Source organism: Erinaceus europaeus, chromosome 15, assembly GCF_950295315.1.
Source record: "Erinaceus europaeus chromosome 15, mEriEur2.1, whole genome shotgun sequence".
Classification (NCBI taxonomy): Eukaryota; Metazoa; Chordata; class Mammalia; order Eulipotyphla; family Erinaceidae; genus Erinaceus; species Erinaceus europaeus.
Genome location: NC_080176.1, coordinates 8886807 through 8910131, shown reverse-complemented (window position 1 = coordinate 8910131; position 23325 = coordinate 8886807). Strand labels below are relative to the sequence as shown.

Sequence of the window (23325 nt, the reverse complement as noted above, 5' to 3'; positions counted from 1 at the left end):
TCTCATTGTATCTCTGTCTCAACTATATCGGCCAGGAATAATAGTCATGCAGGCATCGAGCCCCAGCAATAACCCTGGTGGCCAAAAAGTAGGCATATTTCTTGCTGTCTTTTTTAAAGAAAAATTAGTTACTTCTCAAGGAACATTGTTTAATATGTCCCTTGTTGTTTTATAGTTGTTGTGCTTATTGTTGTTGTTATTGATGTTGCCATTGTTGGATAGGACAGAGAAAAATGGAGAGAGGAGGGGAAGTCAGACACCTGCAGACCTGCTTCACTGCTTGTGAAGCACTTCCCTGCAGGTGGGGAGCCGGGGGCCTGAACTGGGATCCTTACGCCGGTCCTTGTGCTTTGTGCCACCTGTGCTTAACCTGCTGTGCTACTGCCTGACTCCCAAGGTTTTATTTCTTAATGAATTATTGTTGAAGCTTTTTTTTTTAACTAAATTTTCAGTATGATAAATGTCATTCAATTTAACCTATGTGCATAGAAGATCTTTTGTATTCTTGATACATTTAAAGTCTCAATAAACTTTAAAGGAGTCTGAGACCCAGAAGTTTTTAAAATTGTCTTGTAAAATCAGCACATTGCACACAATTAATATCTCTCTCACTCTGTCATATTCCCCAGACTTATGTTTTCATATTTTGCCAAGTGGTGCCACTGTCTACCCAGAATTTTTCCTCGAGCATTGATTTAACTATATCTTAAAATTTATTACATGTGTGCTTCCACTGTTAATTTCTACACTTTGATATTTATTTCCTCTTCAACTTGAAGTTTATTAACAATAGATTTGTTCACTCGTTTGCTGTCTCTGGTATGATTACATTGTAATCTAGAAATACTGTCTATGTACTTCCTTCCTTCCTTCCTTCTGCTATTTATGGGTTTTGTGTATGTTTTGTAGATGTGGTTATTTAAGCTTTTAATGACTGTTTAACAAGCACATTAAAAAAAACAAACCTGTTACCTGTTTTCAGAGTATATGCTTTTGCTTTTTTCAGTTCTTCACTTTCCCCATTTATTAGTTCATGTGTTGATGCTGTGTGAAGTTCAGTATGTTGAGGATCTTTGCTTTATTTTTTTAGTTTGTTTCTCTTGTCAGTGTGTAGTGTTTTTGTCTACAAGTTAATGCTGCTTTCATTTAAATTTCATCAGCATTTGTTGGGGACATACCTGTCTGTCTACAATTTCCCCGATTTGTGGCAGCTTAAAGAGTTCTTTACTGACAAGTGAATCTAACCCATTTACATTTACTATGGTTGTAGATATTTGGAGGCTTATTCTTGGCAGCTTATATTCCACATTAACCAGATTTTAAAACAATTCACTGCATTTTTGGTGTCTCTTGAGTGGATCAAGTTTTCTTATTGATATTTACTAACATAAACATCATTTTTACACAAACACTGCAACCAAAATTATTTAGTAGTGTGTAACCCAGCAGGTCTCATTTGCGGCCTCTAGCCCCATCTTTGTGCCCTGTCAGCGGCTTTATTCTTCGTTACAACGTCCCATTCTGACACCTCTGATTCTACTCCAGTTATTTAGCTATATAACAGTTACATTCTCTCTAGTGTCTTCTGACCCTGAAAATACTTTTTTAAACCCCATGGTACTTTACTGATGGAAAGACCGCAGCTAACTTGAAATCATGATTGACATGGGGCTTCCGGAAGCACTAGACCTAAATTATTTTTTTAAAGTTTTTATTTATTTATTAATAAGAGGGAGAATCAGACATCACTCTGGTACATGTGCTGCCAGGGATTGAACTCGGGACCTTATGCTTCAGAGTCCAGTGCTTTGTCCACTGTGGCACCTCCAAACCACCATCAATTCTGTTTATTTATTTACTTATTTATTACTGGATAGAGACAGAAATTGAGGGGGGATAGAGAGGGAAAGAGACAGACACCTGCAGCCCTGCTTCACCACTCGTGAAGCTTTCTCCCCCTGCAGGTGCAGACCAGGGACTTGAACCTGGGCCCTTGTGTACTGTAGTGTGTGCACTTAACTAGGCACACCACCACCTGCGCCCCCCCCCCCAATTCTTTGTTAATAAACTTCCAGTTTCCTCCAAGAAGAATGAAGACATTCTAAATAGTAGGTGGATGTTTCTAGCTGTTTAACATACTTCCTCCGAAACTAAAGTCATATTAGCAACTGAGAGGTAAAGATGATGCTGCTGATGCTGATGACAATGACAACTTTTGCCTCCGGGGTTATCGCTGGGGTTTGGTGCCTGCACTACAAATCCACTGCTCCTGGAGGCTATTTTTTTTCCCTTTTGTTGCCCTTGTTTATTGTTACTGCTGCCATTGCTGTTGGATAGGACAGAGAGAAATCAAGAGAGAGGAGGGGAAGACGGGGAGAGAAAGACGGACACCTGCAGACCTGCTTCACCGCTTGTGAAGCGACTCCCCTGCAGGTGGGGAGCCGGGGGCTCGAACCGGGATCCTTACTCAAATCCTCGTGCTTTGCGCCATGTGTGCTTAATTTGTTGTGCTACCGCCCGTCCCCAGTAAAGATTATTTTTAGGAGCCATCGGCGGGACCTTGCTCATCGGTAGAGTGTACAAGATCCTGGTTCAAGGCCCTAGTCCCCAACTGCAGGGGGGTGGGGGCTAGCTTCAGGAATAGTGGAACAGTGTTTCAGATGTCTTTGCCCCCCACCTCTTCTTTTCCTACTTTCTATGAAAGAAAAAGGGGCCAAAATGACTGTTGGGAGTCGTGGAGTTGTGCTGGCACTGAGCCCCAGTGACCAGAACACAAGCAGCATTGGTTAGTGATGGCACTAAGTTCACCAGTGGAACGAAGACAGCAGAGAGTCTCTCCCATATAAGAGGAAGTTGGGTGACTGTTGTTACTGCACAGGTGATCAGTGCTGTAACAGAGTGCCGTAGACATGACAGGAGCTTGATAAATGTATTTTTTATTTGGGCGATAGTTAATAGCTTCTGTTTAAAATATGCAGGAACCAGGTGGGGGTAAATGGCATAATGGTTATCCAAAGAGACTCCAAAGTCCCAGATTCAATCCCCGCATCACCATAAGCCAGAGCTGAGCAGTGCTCTAGTAAAATCAAATAAATCAAATAAAATATGCTAGAACCAAGACAGTACTGTACAGACAAGGAAAAAGACGCAGCTAGCCCAGCGCTCGTGAGTGGTGGAGCTCTTTACAGTTCAGGTCTGGCGCTCTTACTCCTTGCAGGTTTCCTCTAAGTAACCTCACCAGTCACACCTCGTTGTTTCACTTGACTTGCTCATCATCATGTCAGTGGAGAGGCATCAGACTCTCACAGAAGTGTTGAGCTGTTGTAATAAAAGTATGAGGTGGTGCTATGCCAGTCACTGAAAAAACTTAGTCTCTGCTTCTGTAGCTGTGCATTTGGTCTAGTGTAAACATCAGCACATGGAGCTTTTGGATAACTACAAGGCTTGCATGCCACTGTTTTACAGAGGAGCCCAGAGGCTCTGTCAGGTGCCCACAGCTTGTCCAAAGACAAACTACTAAAGGCAGATGGAGCTGAGGTTAGTACCTGGCTTTATATATCACCAAAAGTTCACCGTCAGTGCTTTTAAGAGATCAGCTATATCAACTGTGTCCAAGCATTTCTATCCATTTCCTCCCTCTCTGATCTCTTGTAGAATTCTTGCTTTTCCCTGAAATCCCCATAGTTGTTGAGGGAATACCCCCGGCTTCTCTGGGCAGGTAGTGAGTGAGTCCTCCAGTTTGAATAGTCTCTTAGGTCTCATCTCATTGCCCTTCACGTTTCCTGTCCTGAGGTTTCCTCCTTGCTTCAGATCTTGCATTCAGTGGCCACAGGGCATTGTTGCCTTTTGACTTTTCATAAGAAACCTGGCAGGCTGCTTTTGCCTTTATTCTGATGCCGTCAGCCCGCTGTGTTCCAGTGAAGCATATTAAGAACTGCTGCCAGGGAGTGGGCTTCAGTGTTGTTCTCACTTGATACCCTCCCCATGATATGTCCTCTTGAGTCCCAGCGTCATATGACCAGAGAGGGCTCGCAGACCAGAGTTTCTGAGGAGGAGATGGTGAGCATGAGTTAGGGAGGACCGGTGGTCTCAACACCCAGTGTGCTGGCAGGTAGTCAGCAGAGATACAGTTTGACCCGTGGCTGAGCTCTCTCTTCAGGAGACTTAAGCCAGTGAGTGAGGAAACCCCCACACGCTCCTGTTCCTTTAGGCTTGTTTTTTCATACTGCCTTTTTATTTTGTCTTGTTTCTCACATTGCCTTTTTATTTAAAGATGACTGACCATGGAGGTATACTTTGCTGGCTAATCTTTTCCACCCCTTTTCTTTTGTTGGGATTAGTGCCAGAACAGATAAAGCCCAGTGTAAGCCAGCCTCAGCCTGCCAACTCTAATAACGGCACTTGCACAGCAACCAGCACTAATAATAATGCCAAGCGAGCCACAGCCAACAATCAACAGCAGCAACAACTGCAGCCGCAGCCTCAGCCGCAGCCTCAGCTACAGCCGCAGCCCCAGCCGCAGCCCCAGCCGCAGCCGCAGCCGCAGCAGCCACCACAGGCCTTGCCTCGGTATCCTCGGGAAGTACCACCGCGATTCCGCCACCAGGAACATAAGCAGCTTCTAAAGCGGGGTCAGCATTTTCCTGTCATAGCAGCAAACCTGGGATCTGCTGTGAAAGTGCTAAGCAGCCAGTCAGAAGGCAGCGCTTTACCAAATCAGCAGCCACAGAGTAACGGAGAGGTGGAGAGCAGCAAAAACCAGTCAGGTGAGAGAAGGCATTTCTCCCGAGGCGCTAGCAGCGCGGCCAGCCAATCAGTTCAGTCCACCGCGGCTTTGGGGGGTGTAACCCCTGGTGTCAGGGTTCCAAGATGAGAGGAGTTCACTGTGGGAACTCACGGATGCAGGTCCGTTAAGGACGGTTCAAATGTCTCTTTCAGAAACGATGCCTTCAGTCACTCTCCCTCTAGGTCCTGCCTGTTTGTAAGCAAGCAGCTGATAGGTAAAGTTGCGTGCCCCTTTCCTCAGTTACGTTCAGCAGTTCTCCATTACTGCATTTCATCAGCAACTCTGTGCCTCGTGAGTTGCTCTTCCCACTGTTTTCCAGTAGAGAAAACAGGCCCTCCGACGCAGGAAGTAACTTGTCCACAGTCACTGTCGCCACATGCCAGAAAAAGATGATCATTCATGACAGCGATTTCAGTTACCACTTCAGAATGGCTTTTCTTTTTCTCAGCCCAGTACTGACTGTGAGGCAGTGAATCTAGAATGTGAGTGCAGAGTTCTCAGTCTGTTTCAGCATGTTCTGATAGGTTCTGACAGGTTCTCCCCCTCCCCATAATGGAACTATTGGGAGATGGTGTGTGTCCCTGAAATGAGGAGACTTAAGGTTCCCGCACACACTGAAACACGAGTACACTGGTCCCGAGAGCCAAAAAGGATCTGGATATGAATCCTAGTTCCCCCCATATTCTGGTGTACGTGGCCGTGGGCCAGTCACTCGGCCGCTCCGTGTGCCCGCTGTGCTCTCTGCTGCCCAGGTGGAGTTGCTCGCTCACCTCGGCGCTCTCGTGCACACCAGGACCACTCTGCGCTGTGCTACTCAACAGCTCAGCAGCAGCAGGCAGATCCTGGACTCACAGTACATGCAGTTCCAAAACAGTTTGGCAGCTATGCTGTACTTGGGTGCCATACAGAAAGCGATAGATAAGGAGAAGGAAGACACTGTGAGTTTTCCAGTTGAGGTGGTTGGAGTTGCACATCACTGGAGACACATGGCCGCTCTCCTGGCCGCGTCCCAGCTACTTTCGCAGCTCACCTGCGTAAGCCTGGCCAGGTCTCCTCGTCTTGGTCACTTAACTCATCCGATCCTTTTTGCAATGTTGCTTGCTCAGAGGGTTACGTTGTGAAATACGCTACAACAACACGTCTAGAGCTGAATATAGTGTACACTAAATAAAATGACCTGGTTAAGCCATCCCTGAAACTTTTACATAATATCTCTCTACCTTTCAAGAAGAGTCTGGCTTAGACATACTATATTTAATGCTAGTCAATTAATAAATTGGTTTGAAGTCGATGTGAGAAGTCAGAGCCAGAAGCATAATTTTAAAAATGTGGTTAGGTTACAACCTCAGGAGAGGCTATTTACATGCCTAAGTCTGAGCCACTGAGCGCTGCTTCAAGCTGAGCAACAATGATGAGGCAGGCAGCCCACTAGGCGGGGCTGGGCGGATACACTTGCAAAATGTGTTCAATGTGATTTTTTTTTTCCAGGTTGAGACATGGAAGAGTAAAGCTATTTCTCCTTTTTTCTTTCTCTCTTTTTAATGGAAATGACAGGAATATAAGAACCTTGATTTTCAAAAATAGTTCGAAAATCCAAAATTGTGACAGGCACTGAGAAAGCCCAAAATAAAGGGCTCCAGAAGATAAGGCCTTCCCAAAAATTCTGAGCAGCTGAAAAATAGCACCCATCCATACATCCATCCACCCTTCCTTCTTTTTAGTATACTTTATTTTATTTATAAGAGTTCTGCTCAGCCCTGGCTTCTGGTGGTACTGAGTTTTGAACCTGCTATCTTTGGGTGCTGCAGGTCTGAAGACCTTTCTGCGTAACAATTATGCTTTCTCCCCATCTTGGTCTTCCGCCCCTCCAGAGCTATCACCTGGGTTCAGTGCCTGCACTACAAATCCACTGCTCCTGGAGGCTATTTTTCCCCATGTGTTGCCCTTGTTGTTTATCGTTGTTATTGCTGCTGTCATTGTTGGATAGGACAGAGAGAAATGGAGAGAGGGGAAGACAGAGGGGGAGAGAAAGATAGACACCTGCAGACCTGCTTCACCGCCTGTGAAGCGACACCCCCACACAGATGGGGAGCTGGGGACTCAAACTGGGATCCTTAAGCTGGTCCTCGCACTTCATGTCATATGCGCTTAACCCACTGCGCTACCGCGTGGCCCCTGGGTTTGTTTTTTTAAAAAATATTTATTCCCTTTTGTTGCCCTTGTTGTTTTATTGTTGTAGTTATTGTTGTCGTTGTCGTTGGATAAAACAGAGAGAAATGGAGAGAGGAAGGGAAGACAGAGAGGGAGAGAAAGACAGACACCTGCAGACCTGCTTCACCGCCTGTGAAGCGACTCCCCTGCAGGTGGGGAGCCGGGGCCCGAACCGGGATCTTTATGCCGGTCCTGCGCTTTGCGCCACGTGCGCTTAACCCGCTGCGCCACCGCCCGACTCCCGGGTTTTGTTTTCTAACAGCACTTGGCAAGGGCGAGCTGCTTGGAAGTTGATGTGGAAGTTAAGCTGAAGTTGGAAGGACAGCTGACTGAGACCTGAAGTTAAATCCTCAATCAGAGAATGCAGGTGGTGAAGGCCAAGCACTCTGCAGAAAAAAAAGTGAAGCCACTCCCCTGCAGGTGGGAAGCCAAGGGCTTGAACCTGGATCCTTAACGCTGGTCCTTGAGCTTCACGCCACACACGCTTAACCTGCTGTGCTTCCGCCCGACTCCCACTAGAAACATTTTGAACCTCCTCACTAAAGTATTTGAAATTTGTACATCTAAGATACTCACTTCCCCAGCGATTCTACTTGATATTAGCTGTAAGCATTATGAGACCGGAGCACACACCATATAGTGCCCCTAGACGTCTTTCCATTCTGATGAGACTGAAGTTCGTTTAGGCAAGAGACAAGGGAGCTCACACACTGCTGGTTGGGAGGACTCAGGTTCAAATCCCCACCTGCAAGGATTCAGGAGTGATGAAGCAGAGCTGCAGGTGTCTTTCTTTCCCTCGTCACCCACCTCCCCTTCAAATAAAGGGGGGTGAATTGCCACTGGGAATAGTGGATTCTTCACACAAGCACAGAGCCCCACCCAGTCCCTTACCCCTACTGACATTAAGAGGGAAAGGGGTGGACAGTGAGCATAGATTTAACTATTCGTTGCATATTTAGTAGGGAAGAAGTCAGCGATAACTCCAAGGTTTTATTATTTTACATGTAACCCTCAAGTGTCTTCTTCCAGTTGAGAGCATTAACCCTTCACGTAGAACTGTGTCCGCTCTGCGTGTTGCCCGCTTCTTTGTAGTTTATCTGCTTGAGCGCCGCTGTGCTGCTGTCTGTTGCAGGATAATGTTCAGTCTGCTCTCTGTGTCGTCATTTTTTTCATCTTTGAAAAACTAGCATTTTTGTTTTCAGAATCAAGTTAAATTGTTACATCTTCCTGTCTAAGCAAGAATTCCCTCTTCTTACTCTAAGTTACCTTATTTTTGTGACTGTTAAAACCAGAAACTTTTCCTGTGACTTTTTCTTATTACTCCTGGCACAGATGAAAGCTGTTGATCTTCACGTTTTTCTACTCCCTTCCTTCCTTCCTTCCTTCCTTCCTTCCTTCCATCCATCCATCTTTCTCTTCCACTGCTTCTGCCTCATCTTTTGGTCATTTTCTAGTACTTCCAGTACAGGTAGCACTGCTGATGTCTGTGCCTCCCCTCTTTCTGTCATCACTACAATTTAATTGCAAGTCTATTGCCTTTTCATCAACGTGGGTAGTTTTCTCTTCCATTCCCAATCTAATTCTTTTCCTGCCACATAGAAATAACACACTTGCGTACACAAGTCTTGATAGCAGGTGTTGCCATAGTTCATGAAACGGTTGGATAGCTCCGGGGTGGTTGAAGATTGGACGTGGGACAGGTTGTGTTGGATTTGCTGTGCACAGGAAGGAACCAGGGTGGATCTTTGATTTTAGGAAACATAGTCATCGAGAAAAACTGGTGAAGAGGCAGGAGTGGAGTTTTCCTTTGGGGAGAAGGGTCCTGAGTGAGTATAATCCAGTAGCTGACATTTAGTTTTCGAAAAGTAATAGAGATTTAAAGTATGCACATTGTGTGGTTTGTGAGTTTGTTCTTCATGAGGAAAACATGGTGGAATTAACAAAAGAAAGAAAGGGGAGTTGGGTGGTAGCAGGTGGTGCAAAGCGCAAGGACCGGTGTAAGGATCCTGGTTCAAGCCCCCGGCTCCCCACCTGCAGGGGAGTCGCTTCACAGGCGGTGAAGCAGGTCTGCAGGTGTTTGTCTTTCTCTCCCTCTCTCTGTCTTCCTCTCCTCTCTCCATTTCTTGCTGTCCAATCCAACAATGCCGACAGCAATAATAACTACACCAATAAAACAACAAGGGCAACAAAAGGGAGTAAATATTTTTTTAAAAAACAATTCTTCTTGCTTTGGAGGTAGGACTGGAAAGTAATGGCCATTAACATTAATTAGGAATGATAGTGATCTTCGTTTATTAAACTGGATTGGAGAGATTTTAAAAAGAACCTTTAATTATCAGACATTTAGCCCTCACAGCAACTGTGCTAGGTTGGTATTTTTGTTGTTGCCGCAGCCGAGGAGGGACTAAGGCATAGGGAGCACATGGGGGTCTTGGCTGTGGTCCCTCGTTTAGCAAGTGAGCCACTGTGCCACACTGCCCTTCACAGAGCACTTATTTAAGCCTCACCCTGAGTGGGATGCTTCACGAGCCACTACGTGCTTCGCATTTGGTGTTGAGTTAGCAGTTCATTCACGCAGCAGATATTTACCGAGGAGCTCTTAGCTTGTAGGTACCGCCTTTGGATAGTGTGGTCTTAGGATAACAGTAATGAGCAGGGAGGCCAGACTTTTTGCCTGTGTGGAATTGATAATCAGACGTGCCAAGTTGCTAGCTGGGTTATATCAATGTTCTTGTGACCATACCGCTGGGCGTTGTCGTGGTAGTACTGAGAAGCCACATACATTTATCATATAGCCTACTTCAGAGCCCTCATGAATGTTGTGCTTCTCCTTTCTCGTAGAAACAAACCACAGTGCTTCAGGATCCCATTATGAGAATCTGCAGCGGGGGCCTGTGTCTTCTACAAGTGACTCGAGCGCCGACTGTAAGAATGCTGTTATAAACGACTCACCTGAAAAAGAAGAATGGCCTTCCGTCCCTGGCAGTGATTCCGAGGTGATCTCAGAATGTATGGATGCTGATTCTATTTCTAGTTCGGAATCAGAGAGAAACATTACTATCATGGCTTCAGGGAGCACAGGTGGTGAGAAAGACGGCCTTCGAAATAGCACTGGACTTGGCTCCCAAAACAAGTTTGTGGTTGGCAGCGGCAGCAATAATGTGGGCCACGCAAGTAGTACTGGGCCATGGGGCTTTTCCCATGGAGCCATAATAAGCACATGTCAGGTCTCTGTGGATGCTCCTGAAAGCAAGCCAGAAAGTAGCAACGGTAGAATGAATGCTTGGGGCACTGTAAGTCCTTCATCAAATGGAGGGTTAAATCCAAGCACTTTGAATTCAGCTAGCAACCATGGTGCCTGGCCAGTATTAGAGAGCAGCGGACTCGCCCTGAAAGGGCCTGTAGGGAGTGGTAGTTCTGGCATCAACATTCAGTGTAGTACCCTAGGCCAGATGCCTAACAATCAGAGTATTAACTCTAAAGTGGGGGGTTCTTCTACCCATGGTACTTGGGGAAGCCTTCAGGAAACGTGTGAATCTGAAGTGAGTGGTACACAGAAGGTTTCATTCAGTGGTCAACCTCAAAATATCACCACTGAAATGACTGGACCAAATAACACTACTAACTTTATGACCTCTAGTTTACCAAACTCCGGTTCAGTACAGAATAGCGAACTGCCTAGTAATGCAGGGGCCTGGCGCGTGAGCACAATGAATCATCCTCAGATCCAGGCTCCGTCGGTTATGAATGGCACTTCCCTCTCTCACCTTAGCAACGGAGAGTCCAAAAGCGGAGGCTCTTATGGTACTACGTGGGGTGCCTATGGTTCTAACTACTCTGGAGACAAATGTTCAAGCCCTAACGGCCAAGCTAACGGTGACACTGTGAATGCAACTCTAATGCAGCCTGGCATGAACGGGCCTGTGGGCACTAACTTTCAAGTTAACACAAATAAAGGAGGAAGTGTGTGGGATTCTGGGGCGTCCAACTCCCAGAGTGCATCATGGGGGAGCGGGAATGGTGCAAATTCTGGAGGAAGTCGAAGAGGATGGGGAACCCCTGCACAAAACACTGGCACTAATATACCCAGCGTGGAGTGGAACAAACTGCCTAGCAATCAGCATTCCAATGACAGTGCAAATGGCAATGGTAAGAAGTTTACAAATGGATGGAAATCTACTGAGGAAGAGGATCAGGGTTCTGCCACACCTCAGCTCAACGAGCAGAGCAGCGTGTGGGCCAAGACGGGCGGTCCGGTGGAGAGTGAAGGCAGTACCGAAAGCACTGGACGCCTCGAGGAAAAGGGAGCTGGGGAGAATCAGAGTAGAGACAGAAGGAAAATTGATCAGCACACGCTACTCCAAAGCATCGTAAACAGAACTGACTTAGATCCACGCGTCCTCTCCAACTCTGGGTGGGGCCAGACGCCTATCAAGCAGAATACTGCCTGGGACACGGAAACGTCACCCAGAGGAGAGAGGAAGACTGACAATGGGACAGAGGCCTGGGGTAGCTCTGCAACACAGACCTTTAACTCAGGGGCATGTGTAGAGAAAACTAGCCCTAGTAGTAACGATACCTCATCTGTAGCCGGGTGGGGAGGCCCCAAACCTGCTGTGAGGTGGGGAGATTCCAAAGGCTCAAACTGCCAGGGGGGATGGGAAGATGATTCTGCTGCTACGGGAATGGCCAAGAGCAATCAGTGGGGGAACTGCAAAGAGGAGAAGTCGGCGTGGAGTGACTCGCAAAAGAATAAACAGGGGTGGGGCGACGGGCAGAAATCAAGCCAGGGCTGGTCTGTTTCTGCCGGCGACGGCTGGGGAGAACCGTCCAGAAGTAACCATTGGGGTGAGACCAACAAGAAGTCGAGTTCAGGAGGGAGCGACAGTGACAGGTCCGTGTCCGGTTGGAATGAACTTGGTAAAACTAGTTCTTTTACTTGGGGAAATAATATAAATCCAAATAATTCATCAGGATGGGATGAGTCTTCTTCTAAACCGAATCCTTCCCAGGGGTGGGGGGAGCCTCCAAAGTCTAATCAGTCTCTAGGTTGGGGAGATTCGTCAAAGCCAGTCAGTTCTCCAGACTGGAACAAGCAACAAGACATCGTTGGGTCTTGGGGAATCCCGCCAGCTTCGAGCAAGCCTCCGGGCACCGGGTGGCTGGGGGGACCTATCCCAGCTCCAACGAAAGAGGAGCCCACAGGCTGGGAGGAGCCCTCCCCGGAATCCGTCCGTCGCAAAATGGAGATTGACGATGGGACTTCAGCTTGGGGAGACCCGAGCAAGTACAACTACAAAAACGTGAACATGTGGAACAAAAACGTCCCAAATGGCAGCGGCCGTTCCGACCAGCAGGCACAGGGACACCCGTCGCTACCTTCTGCAAGTGCCATCTCAAACCAAGAGGCCAGCGGCGCATCTGGTGAGTTCTCTTTTCTGGGGGCTGATGGTAGAACACAGTACTCTATGGCAGCGCTCTGTGTCTTGTTTCCATGAACTCTTCCAAGATTTTGAAATGAGTGCCATGTATACATTTGTGATCTAGGGAATGGGCCTGCCTCTGATTTTTTTGGTTCAGTCTATCAGTTGTGCATCCGATCTACTCTGGTTTTCTCTTAGGAATGCTTGAGGATGGAGCCTGGGTGGTGGCACACCCGGCCGGTTAAGCTTACAGAGTACAATGTGCAAGGGCCTGGGTTCGATGCCACACACACACACACACACACACACACACACACACACACACACACACCCTGCATTAGGGATGCCTCAAAAGCAGTGAAGCTGGCTTACAGGTGACTTAACTTTTTCTTTCTGTTTCTCCTCCCCCCCCCTCAATTCCTCTCTGTCTTATGAATAAAATAGAAAGGGGAAAAAAGAAAATATGGCCGCTGGAAGCAGTGGAATGGCAGTGCTGGCCCTGAGCCCCAGTCATAACCCTGGATGCAAAAAAAAAAAAAATCTATATATATTAGAAGGGAAAAAATGGTACAGAAGAAAAGAACAGGAGAAGGGATAGAAATGCTGGACATAAATCATTGTCGTTGTTATTTAACTAATGTCCTCAGAAGTAACAGCAGATCTTTCTAGTAGTCTGTGATTACTAGGTGCATTTTGGGAGAGTTACTACAGTAGACATGCATTGTGTGTGTAACATGATGTGTTAAGTGTCTATGTTATGAACATTTGATGGTGCCTTGGGGGGGCACTTTCCCCTGACAATGAGAAACAAGTCCCAGATTCCTCTCTCTCTCCCTATCACCTTGATGAGGACATTTTCATTAAGTTTCATTGGAACGCACCATCCTTCTTAGTGGAGATTTCATTTAATAGCAGTTCCCCCTGGACATTAGCTAGGAAAGTCTTTATGAGGTGACTTCTCAGGCCCCATTTTTGTTTGTTTTCTTGATGTCTTCTTGCTGCAGGTTTACTCCTTAGTAGAAATGGGTACCTGTTTAGAAAAAGGTCCTTTTGGCACTTTTAAATAACGTTTATAATGCTTGGATAATGTTCTTAGCTTCGGGCACCCTAATCTTTGAAACTGCTGAGAAGTAGTCCCCTTCCATGTATAAAAGGCAGGTGTTCATCTTGTAGTTTTCCATAAATAATGGTGCTGGAAGCTTGTGCTGACAGTAAAGTGTGTGTGTGTGATGTGTGTGTGTGTGTGTGCGCGCGCACACACATAAGCTTATGCATACAGTGCCACAGAGCGTGACCACATGCTCTTTAGTTATTAAAGGTGTCTCAGAGCGATCTTTCCAGGAATTAACTTCACCTTCAAAGGAGGATGACTTACCATAATTAAAGTCGTGTGAAAGACTCCTCGGCACTATACTGAGAGGGCAGTTACAAATCCTGAGTCGGGAGGAAACAAACCTCACGCTACGTCTATGCCAACGTGAAGTGATTGGTCTTCTCTGCATGAACTAGACACCATCTTCCGTGCCCTCCGCAGCACCTTTATGTGGCGCATGAATACTCAGTTCTTTTCTTCATTGCCTCTTACTCTGTCGTGCTTCCGTGCCATGTCCTGATGATTTCTTTTCCCCCACTTTCTAAAGGCTGGGGTGAGCCGTGGGGGGAGCCTTCTGCTCCAGCCACCACTGTGGATAATGGCACTTCCGCGTGGGGTAAGCCCATAGACAGCGGCCCCAGCTGGGGGGAGCCCATTGCTGCACCATCCAACGCATCCACGTGGAGCTCCAGCGCCGTTGGTCCACAAGCACTAAGCAAGTCTGGTAAGTTGCTGACAGTCCCCGGCAGCTGGTTTGTAGTTGTGACGATCTCTGTGACCATGACTGAGTTACTGTCAGGGTGCCCCGTGTGTCACCATAAAGTGATGCCTCTGTTGGCTCTTTGATGCTGTCACATAGGTCTCTTTTTTTGTTTGAATCTTTTTCTACTTTTTCTCCCTTTTCATTAGTGATGGTTTGTGTATACTTGATCAAATCAAAATGATGTCTTGGCAGAGGAGACGGTCTCAAAGTGGCTGAGCAGCTTTCCCGCTGTCTAACACAAGAGACTGAGTATAACAGTCACGGGGAGGCATGTTCAGACTACCTGGCTCGGGTTCTGGATGTTTCCCCCGACTATCATACAGAAAATGACGAAAGCTTAGGAAGGACCCCTCGAATCACAGCTGTCATTTCGGCCCCACGGGTCGCTGTACAGGTTGAGGACAGCAGTCCTACCAGCACTGTGTGTTCAGCAACCCTCTGGCTTGTGAGAGCCACAGAAGACGTTCCATTAAACTTTTTAATAAAAGCACACTCTCAGTTTAGCATGTGAGTGACTGCTGTGCAAATTTGGCCAGGAAACTGAAAGCACTAGTTTGTTTCCAGGCTCTCCCCTAAGCCTCACTTTGTTCTTCCTGCATGCCTGACCTCCAGAAGGAGTTGTAGTACTAAAGAAAGAGTTTATTTTGCTTTGCATCCCAAACCCCATATTTAGGGCCCAAATCTATGCAAGATGGCTGGTGTGCTGATGACATGCCTTTGCCCGGAAACCGCCCCACTGGCTGGGAAGAGGAAGAGGATGTAGAGATTGGAATGTGGAATAGCAATTCTTCTCAAGAGCTTAACTCATCTTTAAATTGGCCACCATATACAAAGAAAATGTCGTCGAAGGTAAACATGTCAAGGGCAGAGCCCTTGAAACTTTGAATTCCAACAGGTAGTTTGCCCACAGAAAATTAATGTTCTTCCTGCCCGTTCATGGCGATCAGTACAGTCCAGGCAGCCCCCAACTTAGGTGTAGCCTTGTGTCTGGGCAGCCACCTAGAAAAAACGAGCCCACAGGAACTTCCTTTCTCCCCACTGCTACAGCTTGGGATTTCTCTCCTCCTCTCCCTCTACCAGTGCTGCCTGGGACACGCCCTCACCCCAGGGTGCTGCCTGCAGCGGTGAGGTTGAAGAGAAGGGCAAATCTTAGTGGACTCGAACCATCCCACAGCCACAGCCGCCTCACCTCCCACCCGCCTCCTCCCCTGGAGTCCCCGCCCCCTTTCACCCGGGTCACCGGGTCACCGTCCTCATCCATCCCTCATCTGTGTACCTGCCCCACCCCGAAAGGTCCTGTGACAAAAATCCCTAGGAATGGGGCAGACTTGGTTTTGCTTTTTCTGTTTGGACACATCTCAGTCCCAAGTCTGGCTGTGCACCAGATTCATACATCATCTGTGAAAAGTACAGCTTTCTGTACCCAGGCCGACTAAGTTGAGGGCAGTTAGATCAAGTTTCTCATCCTAAACAGGTTCATCGGATGTGTCTGATGCAAAGCGAGGCTTGGGAATCAGTGGTTTAGCGCACTGCTTCTGCAGAGGTGGTGTTGATACTGGTGTGACATTTCCCTGGGGACCGTTTTCAGAATGGTTTGTCCAGTCCCACAGGTGATTGTAACTCGGCCTCGCTGCCCTCTGAGCACATTTGGGAAGCTCTTAGGAGTCAAGTATGCAGCAACTCAGCTAGCTGACTGCCAGGTCCCTGTGTTTAATCCTGGGATTCTAAGTCTAGGACCTGTCATTCTCATAATTTTAATTTTCCATGTGGCTGAATTTGCCAATTGCCTTAACATGTAGCTTTATGAAGTGCTTTTCCCATACTTGACATACGCCATTTGCTCCTCATAACCTGAGTTAAAGAGGAGTTTGAGACTGGAAAAAGTGGTGACTTGCCCAAAGCACAGCTAGTTTGTGGCCGATCGAGAAATTCAGCTTAGGACTTCCGATTCCAAACCCTGTGTTCTTCCCACTGGACCATGCTGTTTTGTGACTTTGTCTTTCCTTACAGGGTCTGAGTGGCAAAAAAAGGAGAAGGGAAAGGGTGTGTAGCCTTTTTACTCTTTCTCCTTTGTTTCTTCTAGTAAAACTCTCTTAGAAAGCAACTGCAAACATTTATTTAGTCTCTGCTGTGTGCCAGGTACTGTGCTTGGTGCTGGGGGGTCAGAAGCACTAGGTTGTGCGCTCTATAAAAAGGCGCTCAGAGTCTAGAATCCGGGGCATCGGGAGAGCTCGAGTGAGTATCTGCATTGCAAGATGCCTGGGGGCGGGACACGTCAAGGAAAAGGGGGACTTTCTGGAAGGGAGACTGTAGAGCTCTGGCTCTGTAGTTAGATCAGAGGAAGATTGGAAAACTGCTTTAAGCCAAAGAATCTGAACTTCATTTTGTGTAAACTATGGAGCCGGTGAAATTGAATGGAAATGAATTATCAATTTGATTTTTAAAAATTTATTTAAAGAGAGCTAACCCATGAGAGTCTGAGCAGTAAATCTGATAGACCAGAGGGGAGAGGACAGGGTTAGGGATCTGAGTTCATTTGTCCAGAGTAGAAAGCAGAGCCTGAATTGGGAAGCAGGAATGGCTATATAGAGGGTAGGGCCCGCTAGTTGAGACACTCAAAACAGAAAGGACAGAAGGCCTCGGCAGCCAGTTTGGTTTGGGGGTGGGGGGGAAAGAGGAGAAGGAATCAAGGATGACTTCAGAAACCACAAGGAAGGTCAGGTGCTTGCTTCAGAGACCTGCATTGGGGGCGGGGGGATTGTGAAGCTTTATTCTGTTCCACAGTCAGAAGGAATGCATAGTAGCAATGGGAAAGGGAAATTCCCGCCACAGACAGGAAAGGCCCTTGTGGCCTTCACACAGACGGGAGGTGCTGGTCTCGGTAACTTCCAGCCTCCTCGTCTAGCAGACTGCCAGTTGTGAGCCATGTGTTCTCAGCGCATGTCTCAAGGTCGAGCTAGCCACAGAATGCGAGCACTGAGGAGGAGGAATCCCGGCTTCAGCTGCTGCTGGGCAGACTGTGTTCTTGGCAACACAGATTGAAATTTTTAAATACTTTTTTTTTTCACATAGAAACATATGGTGTTTCTCTCAAACTACAGTACACATAGCATAATTAAATCACGAGTTAAATTTATTTCTCTGGACTAACATGAGCCTCCGATGACTATATTTATTTTGACTTGGTGCGATAATTCTGAACGCCCAGATTACAATTAATCTTCTCAAATGCAGTCTGTTTATAATGGGCAAAGAGTTGATGAAGTTCTTTCTTATTCAGCGGACTGGCTTTTCTATTTTGTGAGTCATCAAGGCCCTTTGCTTCTATCTTTTCCTTCTGACTGCCTGCCTGTAGAGATTCTCTGTGCATTACAGCTATACCAGAGGACTGGAGCAAAGGAAGTTGAAAATCAACTAATTGCTAAACAACTCTGATAAAGGGTTGATGGGAGGAGAAATTATTGGCTAAAAATGAGAGTTGGGAATTGTCTTGAGGTTTTATTAATCCATCACTATGCCCAGATAAATAGAGATGGCCATGGCATCTGTCTATTCTTTTATTTTACAAAGGGAATGATGAAAGGTGGAAGCAAACAAGAAGATGCATGGATCAATCCATTTGTTAAACAGTTTTCCAATATCAGTTTTTCGGTAAGTATATTTCCCTCGCAGCCTCTCTTCCTACGTCCATTTCTTTGTTTTCTTAGTAAGTCATTTTATGCTGTCGGTTAGAGTAAAACTAGCCATAAAGCCTTCTTTATTTTTGTCATCTAAAAGCATTGATCACCCTTTACCAAAAAAAAAAAAAACAAAAACAAAAGGTATTAGCCAGTTAAAAAAATGACACTTCTGGGGGTGGGGCGGTAGTGTAGTGGATAAAACGCACGTGGCACAAAGCGCAAGGACCACAGTAAGGATCTCGGTTCGAGCCTCCGGCTCCCCACCTGCAGGGGAGTCGCTTCACAGGCGGTGAAGCAGGTCTGCAGGTGTCTATCTTTCTCTCCCCCTCTCTGTCTTCCTCTCCTCCCTCCATTTCTCTCTGTCCTATCCAACAACAACAATAATAACTACAACAACAATTTAAAAATGAAACTTGTATTTTGACATTGATAAAGTGGTCTTGATTCTTGCAAGTAATAATAGAAATCCCTACTTCTAGAATTTCCTTTCACTGATGAATCAAGATATCTGCTAATATGCTGCTTTTTCTTACTTCAGAGAGACTCACCAGAAGAAAACGTACAGAGCAATAAGATGGACCTTTCTGGAGGTAGGAGAGCAAAGCCGTTTGGGCTTATATTCGCGTGTGATGTGCTCCTGCTGGAAGAGTGCTGACCCGGGCCAGGGGAGGGCGCCGGGCTTCCACTGCAATGTTCCTGTGTGCTCTAGCGGACTTGGGGATGCTGTCATCTTAGGAGTTGACGGGCCTTTAAAGTGAAAAATCTCAGGTAGTTGTGAGGTTGGTCTGTGATGACCTCAAACTTATCCTGTCAAGAACCAGTTCTCCAGGGTAGAGGAGATAGTATAAGGGTTTACGAACAGACTAATAACGCCCCAGGCTCTGAGGCCTAGGCTGAATCCCTGACACCACTAAAACCCGAGCTCTGCAGTGCTCTCGTGAAAAGAAAAGAAAAGAAAAGAAAAGAAAAGAAAAGAAAAGAAAAGAAAAGAAAAAAGGGGGAAAGTCCTCCAGGTTCAGTGATAGTCTTTTTAATTTAGAGAACATTGTATACAAAGGTATGTAATATGTATGTCTGTCTGTCTGTATACATGATAGAGGATAACCATACTGGCCAAGTAACAAGTAGTTCCATGTACTAGAACAAGAAACATAATTTGGCTCAAGAGGTCTACCTTAACTCATGAGTAGCATGGGAATTCAAACGTTACTCTGAACATGAAAGATGAATTAGTCATAAGCAGAAGATTTGGATTTCTGTTATAGAAAATGGAAAATATTTTGCAGCAAAAGGATAGACAACAGAAAGATGCTAATCATCATCCCTAAATACCAGAACCAGCTAGTCATCTGTTAGGATGACCAAACTTGGACAGACGGGGAAAGAATAGAATTTGGTGAGGAAAAAAGATACTGGTTTAAAATCAATAAAGGGTGAGCCGGTTTGTTAGGAAGCTGGGAGAGAAGCTATAATTAATCTGACTGACTCCAAAAACTACAGTCCCATGAACAGTGAGATTACTAGTGCACCACAAGATTCGTTTAATGAGGTAAAGAGAGTTCTAGAAAAGGGATGAGTAACGACTTACAGGGAGGCCTCTAAGGATGGAGGCGAAATGCCTCATACCAGCACCATAAATGAGTGTTCAGACATGGTGCAACCCCACAGAATTGGAGGTTCCCAGAACTTAAGATTTCTGTACTAGTCAGAGGCTTGTTGTGGTACTTAGTGGAGTTCTGATTTTACTGCGCATTTCATTCTCATCATTGTTGAGCTGGCTTGCTAGCTGCTGTGGATTCTTTTGCTGATGGAATGGTCCAAACCCTCGTTTCCAAAGGATCTGATCCCTCAGCCATCAGCCTGATTCTTCATAAGCCTTGACCACTGGGCATAGAAATACAGAGAATCGCCACCAGGGCATCTCTTGGGTTCCATAGTCCTTCCTGGCCTGATATTATATCAGGAAGCCAGTTTCCTCCTGGTCATCAGAACCAGCCATTGCAGCCAGAAGAGGAGCCCCAGTTTTGGTTCAGTGGCATAAGTTGTAAAGTATCCAGAGGGTAGTTTCCATCTTCAGCCACTGTGTCTCCTGGCTGAAAGCATTCTCTGTCTCCGGAAGTAAGAGCTCTGAACTTGCCAAATTGTTGGGGCAGGAAGCAACTACCTTCTGTCTTCCCGTTTGCACCATTCAACCCCCAGTGCGCTGTGGTAATGGGGATGCGCACTCCGGACTTCTAGGATACTCTCTCCCAACTTGCTGTGCAGCTGGTCTTCAGCAGGCAGCTGTACCTAGCCATCTGCTACCTCCCTTTAGGTAATGGTGGATGTGGTAAAACCAGTTGATCCAATGAGCATGAGTCCGTTACTATTGTCCCTTGGCTGTAAAATGTATGTCCTGGTCAGCCACAGCAGTGGGTAAAGCCTCCAGACCATGTCTCCACAGAAGTTGTTTACAGGCAGGAAAAACACTCTCCAGAAACATGTCTGTTCCTTTGTGGACAAGGCTCTGTTTCTCATGGCTCACTGAATGTCAGAGATTTCCTTGCTGGTGGAACTTGGTGGAAATCTGCAGTTCACAGAGTGGCGTCCAAAGCTGCTTGGAGGTCGATGGGAGTGTTGCGAGAAGCTGGCCTCTGGGTGCTCCTGACAGCCTGCCCTGCGGACGTGTGGCACAGGAGAAGCTGTGGGCGCATTGCACCAGGAGGCCAGCTTACTCCTCACTGTCTCTCTAGTGCCCTCTACTGAGAAAGGCCCAGAGCCAGATAGTTTAAAAAAAAAAAAAAAAAATCTTTGTTAAATGTTTGCTTTTCCATTTACCAGAGCACTGCTCAGCTGTGGCTTCTGGTGATACAGGGGACTGAACCTTGGAGCCTCAGGCAGGAGAGTCTTTTTTACATAACGGTGTGCTATCTCCTCTGCCCCAGCGAAGGGGAAGACTAGAAATATATATCCCAGATACATTTTCACAGAGCAGTCAGAAAGGTAGTATTGGAGCTCAAAAGACAGGAAGTCGATAACTAGACGTTACTGGAGAAAAGAAATTCAATGGGAATAACAACAAGTTTTGACACAGAGGTACTGAGGTTAAAGTTTCATGTGATGCCACCCAGTAAGCAGTCGAAGGTCTGGAGCTCAGGAGAGAAGGCCGACGGCAAGAGCTCTAGCTCAGCCTTAGTAAAGCTACACAAACAGGAAGTCAAGAGTAAGAGACCACAGGTAATCCTGGGGGAGTGACATTTAAGGAAAGGGCATAGGAACCGTGACAAGTAGAATAGTCTCCCCGCCAAGCAGTCATGTGAAGAGAGAGAGGAGAATGGTTGCCAAAGAATGAACTGGAAACTGGGGTTGATACTTCTCTTTGGAAGTTTGGGGTATAGAGTGAGGGGTGGGGGTGTCGTCGCTACAGTGGCCGTCAACTTCTGAAGGGATGCGGCGTGTGAGGAGCGGAGCGGAGGATCACTTAAAGGCTTGTGGATTTTTTACATGTCCTGTTAGGATAGAAGTCACTTCAGTCTGGGATATATATGGCTGTTTGGTTTTCTGTCAGTACTATAAATTTATCTGGAACCGGCTAGGCTAACGGGTCTTCCTAGTTTGATGACGTAACCTCCTGCATTTATTAGGAATGTTACAAGACAAACGAATGGAGATAGATAAACATAGCCTAAACATTGGTGATTACAATCGAACGGTCGGGAAAGGCCCTGGTTCTCGGCCTCAGATTTCCAAAGAGTCTTCCATGGATCGCAGTCCTTATTTTGATAAGGTAAGCTGTGTGTTTTGCCCCTGTGGTTCATGAACCAGTATAGTTGATGAGATAGTTTCCTCATTAGTCCAGAGCCTTTAGTTTAAAGTGCTATAGCCCCGTGCTAAACCCTCTTAATGGACTGTAGCTCCTTGTCCTTTTTTATGTCTCCGCTTAGTATAGGGTTGCGTTTGCAGCTTGCTCTTAGTCCCCTAAAATATGTTAGATTCTTTTTTTATGTACTCTAGAATCAACACTAATCTGATCTTTTCTGTTTTCTACCTGTTTCCTGTTGATGCTGGAATGTCATGTGACTTCTGTTCCTGCCATGATTTCTCCCTTCCACTTGTTTGCTTGGCTGCTGTCGCCCATCTTTCTGTCTGTCCGATCAGGATGGCATTGTAGCCGATGAATCCCCAAACATGCAGTTTATGTCCAGTCAGAGCATGAAGCTTCCCCCTTCAAATAGTGCACTACCTAACCAGACCCTTGGCTCCGTAGCAGGGCTGGGTATGCAAAACTTGAACTCTGTTAGACAGGTAAGCCTGCCTGTGTATTTTAGGCTCTCTGTTGAATGATTTGTATAAGTGATAAGCTCTCGCTTATGTACAGTTACTGTCATTAAGTCAGTAGTACAGTGTGGTGATGAGTTAGTTCTTTGTCTCTAGAGAACCCCACTGGGTGCATCCTTTCTTCCTTTCTCCTTTTTTGTAGAATGCCAATCCCAGTATGTTCGGTGTTGGAAACACAGCAGCACAAGCCCGGGGCCTGCAGCAGCCTCCAGCACAACCTCTCAGTTCATCTCAGCCTAATCTCCGTGCTCAAGTGCCTCCTCCATTACTCTCCCCTCAGGTAAGTACACCTGGGCTGTGTCCTCTCCTGTGCTCACCTGGAATGGAACCTTGAATGGCTTCGTAGTTGAGGACCCACAAGGTAGCTCCCCTGGTCGGGCATGTGCTGTACCGTGAGCAGGGGAGCTGGGTACTGTGTGTGTGACATGACTAGTTGATCATCACATCATCTATCGACAGTTTGGAAATCCAGCTGTTTCTGAGATTCACACCATGAAAAGAAGTAGGTAGGGCAGAGAAAAGGCGGGGGGCCAGGCGGGTGACACCACCCGGTCAGGTGCCCGAGGACCCAGGTGCCCCCGTGTGGTAGCCGAGCACTCAGAACTGGGCTCTTGTGCACGGCCAGGTGCGAGCTCTGCCCAGCACACCCCACGGCCCCCGTGCCTCGTCATTCTTAGCCCAGGAAAGCGCACATGTTAAGAAAGAAGCAAAGAGAGACATTGAGAAAAACTGTCACTGCTAAGCGTGGCGTCTCCCTCCCCCATCAAAGCACACAGTACATGTAGTTAGTCCTTTGATCAGCGTTATTAACTTACCGTTGTGATCCTAAGGTTCCAGTTTCATTGCTGAAGTATGCACCAAACAACGGTGGCCTGAATCCGCTCTTTGGCCCTCAACAGGTAGCCATGCTGAACCAGCTATCCCAACTAAACCAGCTTTCTCAGATCTCCCAGTTACAGGTAAGTAGAATGCGAGCTCGACCGAAAATATGTCCACTGAGGGTCTACTGTCGACCGTAACACCAGGCTCTGTGCTGGGAGTGTCGCAGCAAA

The 23325-nt window shown here is 46.6% G+C and overlaps 1 protein-coding gene across 13 annotated transcripts in view; it reads left to right on the top strand.

The window, feature by feature from the left end:
• Positions 1-23325, top strand: part of TNRC6A (trinucleotide repeat containing adaptor 6A) — a 189724-nt gene that overhangs the window by 152920 nt on the left and 13479 nt on the right. For 5 of the 13 annotated variants that reach the window (XM_060172771.1, XM_060172762.1, XM_060172763.1 and 2 more), the window contains 11 exons: positions 4341-4766; positions 9839-12421; positions 14061-14237; positions 14950-15125; positions 16287-16319; positions 17847-17927; positions 18495-18546; positions 21580-21722; positions 22094-22240; positions 22416-22553; positions 23104-23232. In XM_060172771.1, the coding sequence (XP_060028754.1) occupies positions 4341-4766; positions 9839-12421; positions 14061-14237; positions 14950-15125; positions 16287-16319; positions 17847-17927; positions 18495-18546; positions 21580-21722; positions 22094-22240; positions 22416-22553; positions 23104-23232 (4085 nt within the window). The remainder of the gene's footprint in view (positions 1-4340; positions 4767-9838; positions 12422-14060; positions 14238-14949; positions 15126-16286; positions 16320-17846; positions 17928-18494; positions 18547-21579; positions 21723-22093; positions 22241-22415; positions 22554-23103; positions 23233-23325) is intronic. The other 8 variants (XM_060172772.1, XM_060172773.1, XM_060172766.1 and 5 more) reach the window with 5 other exon arrangements.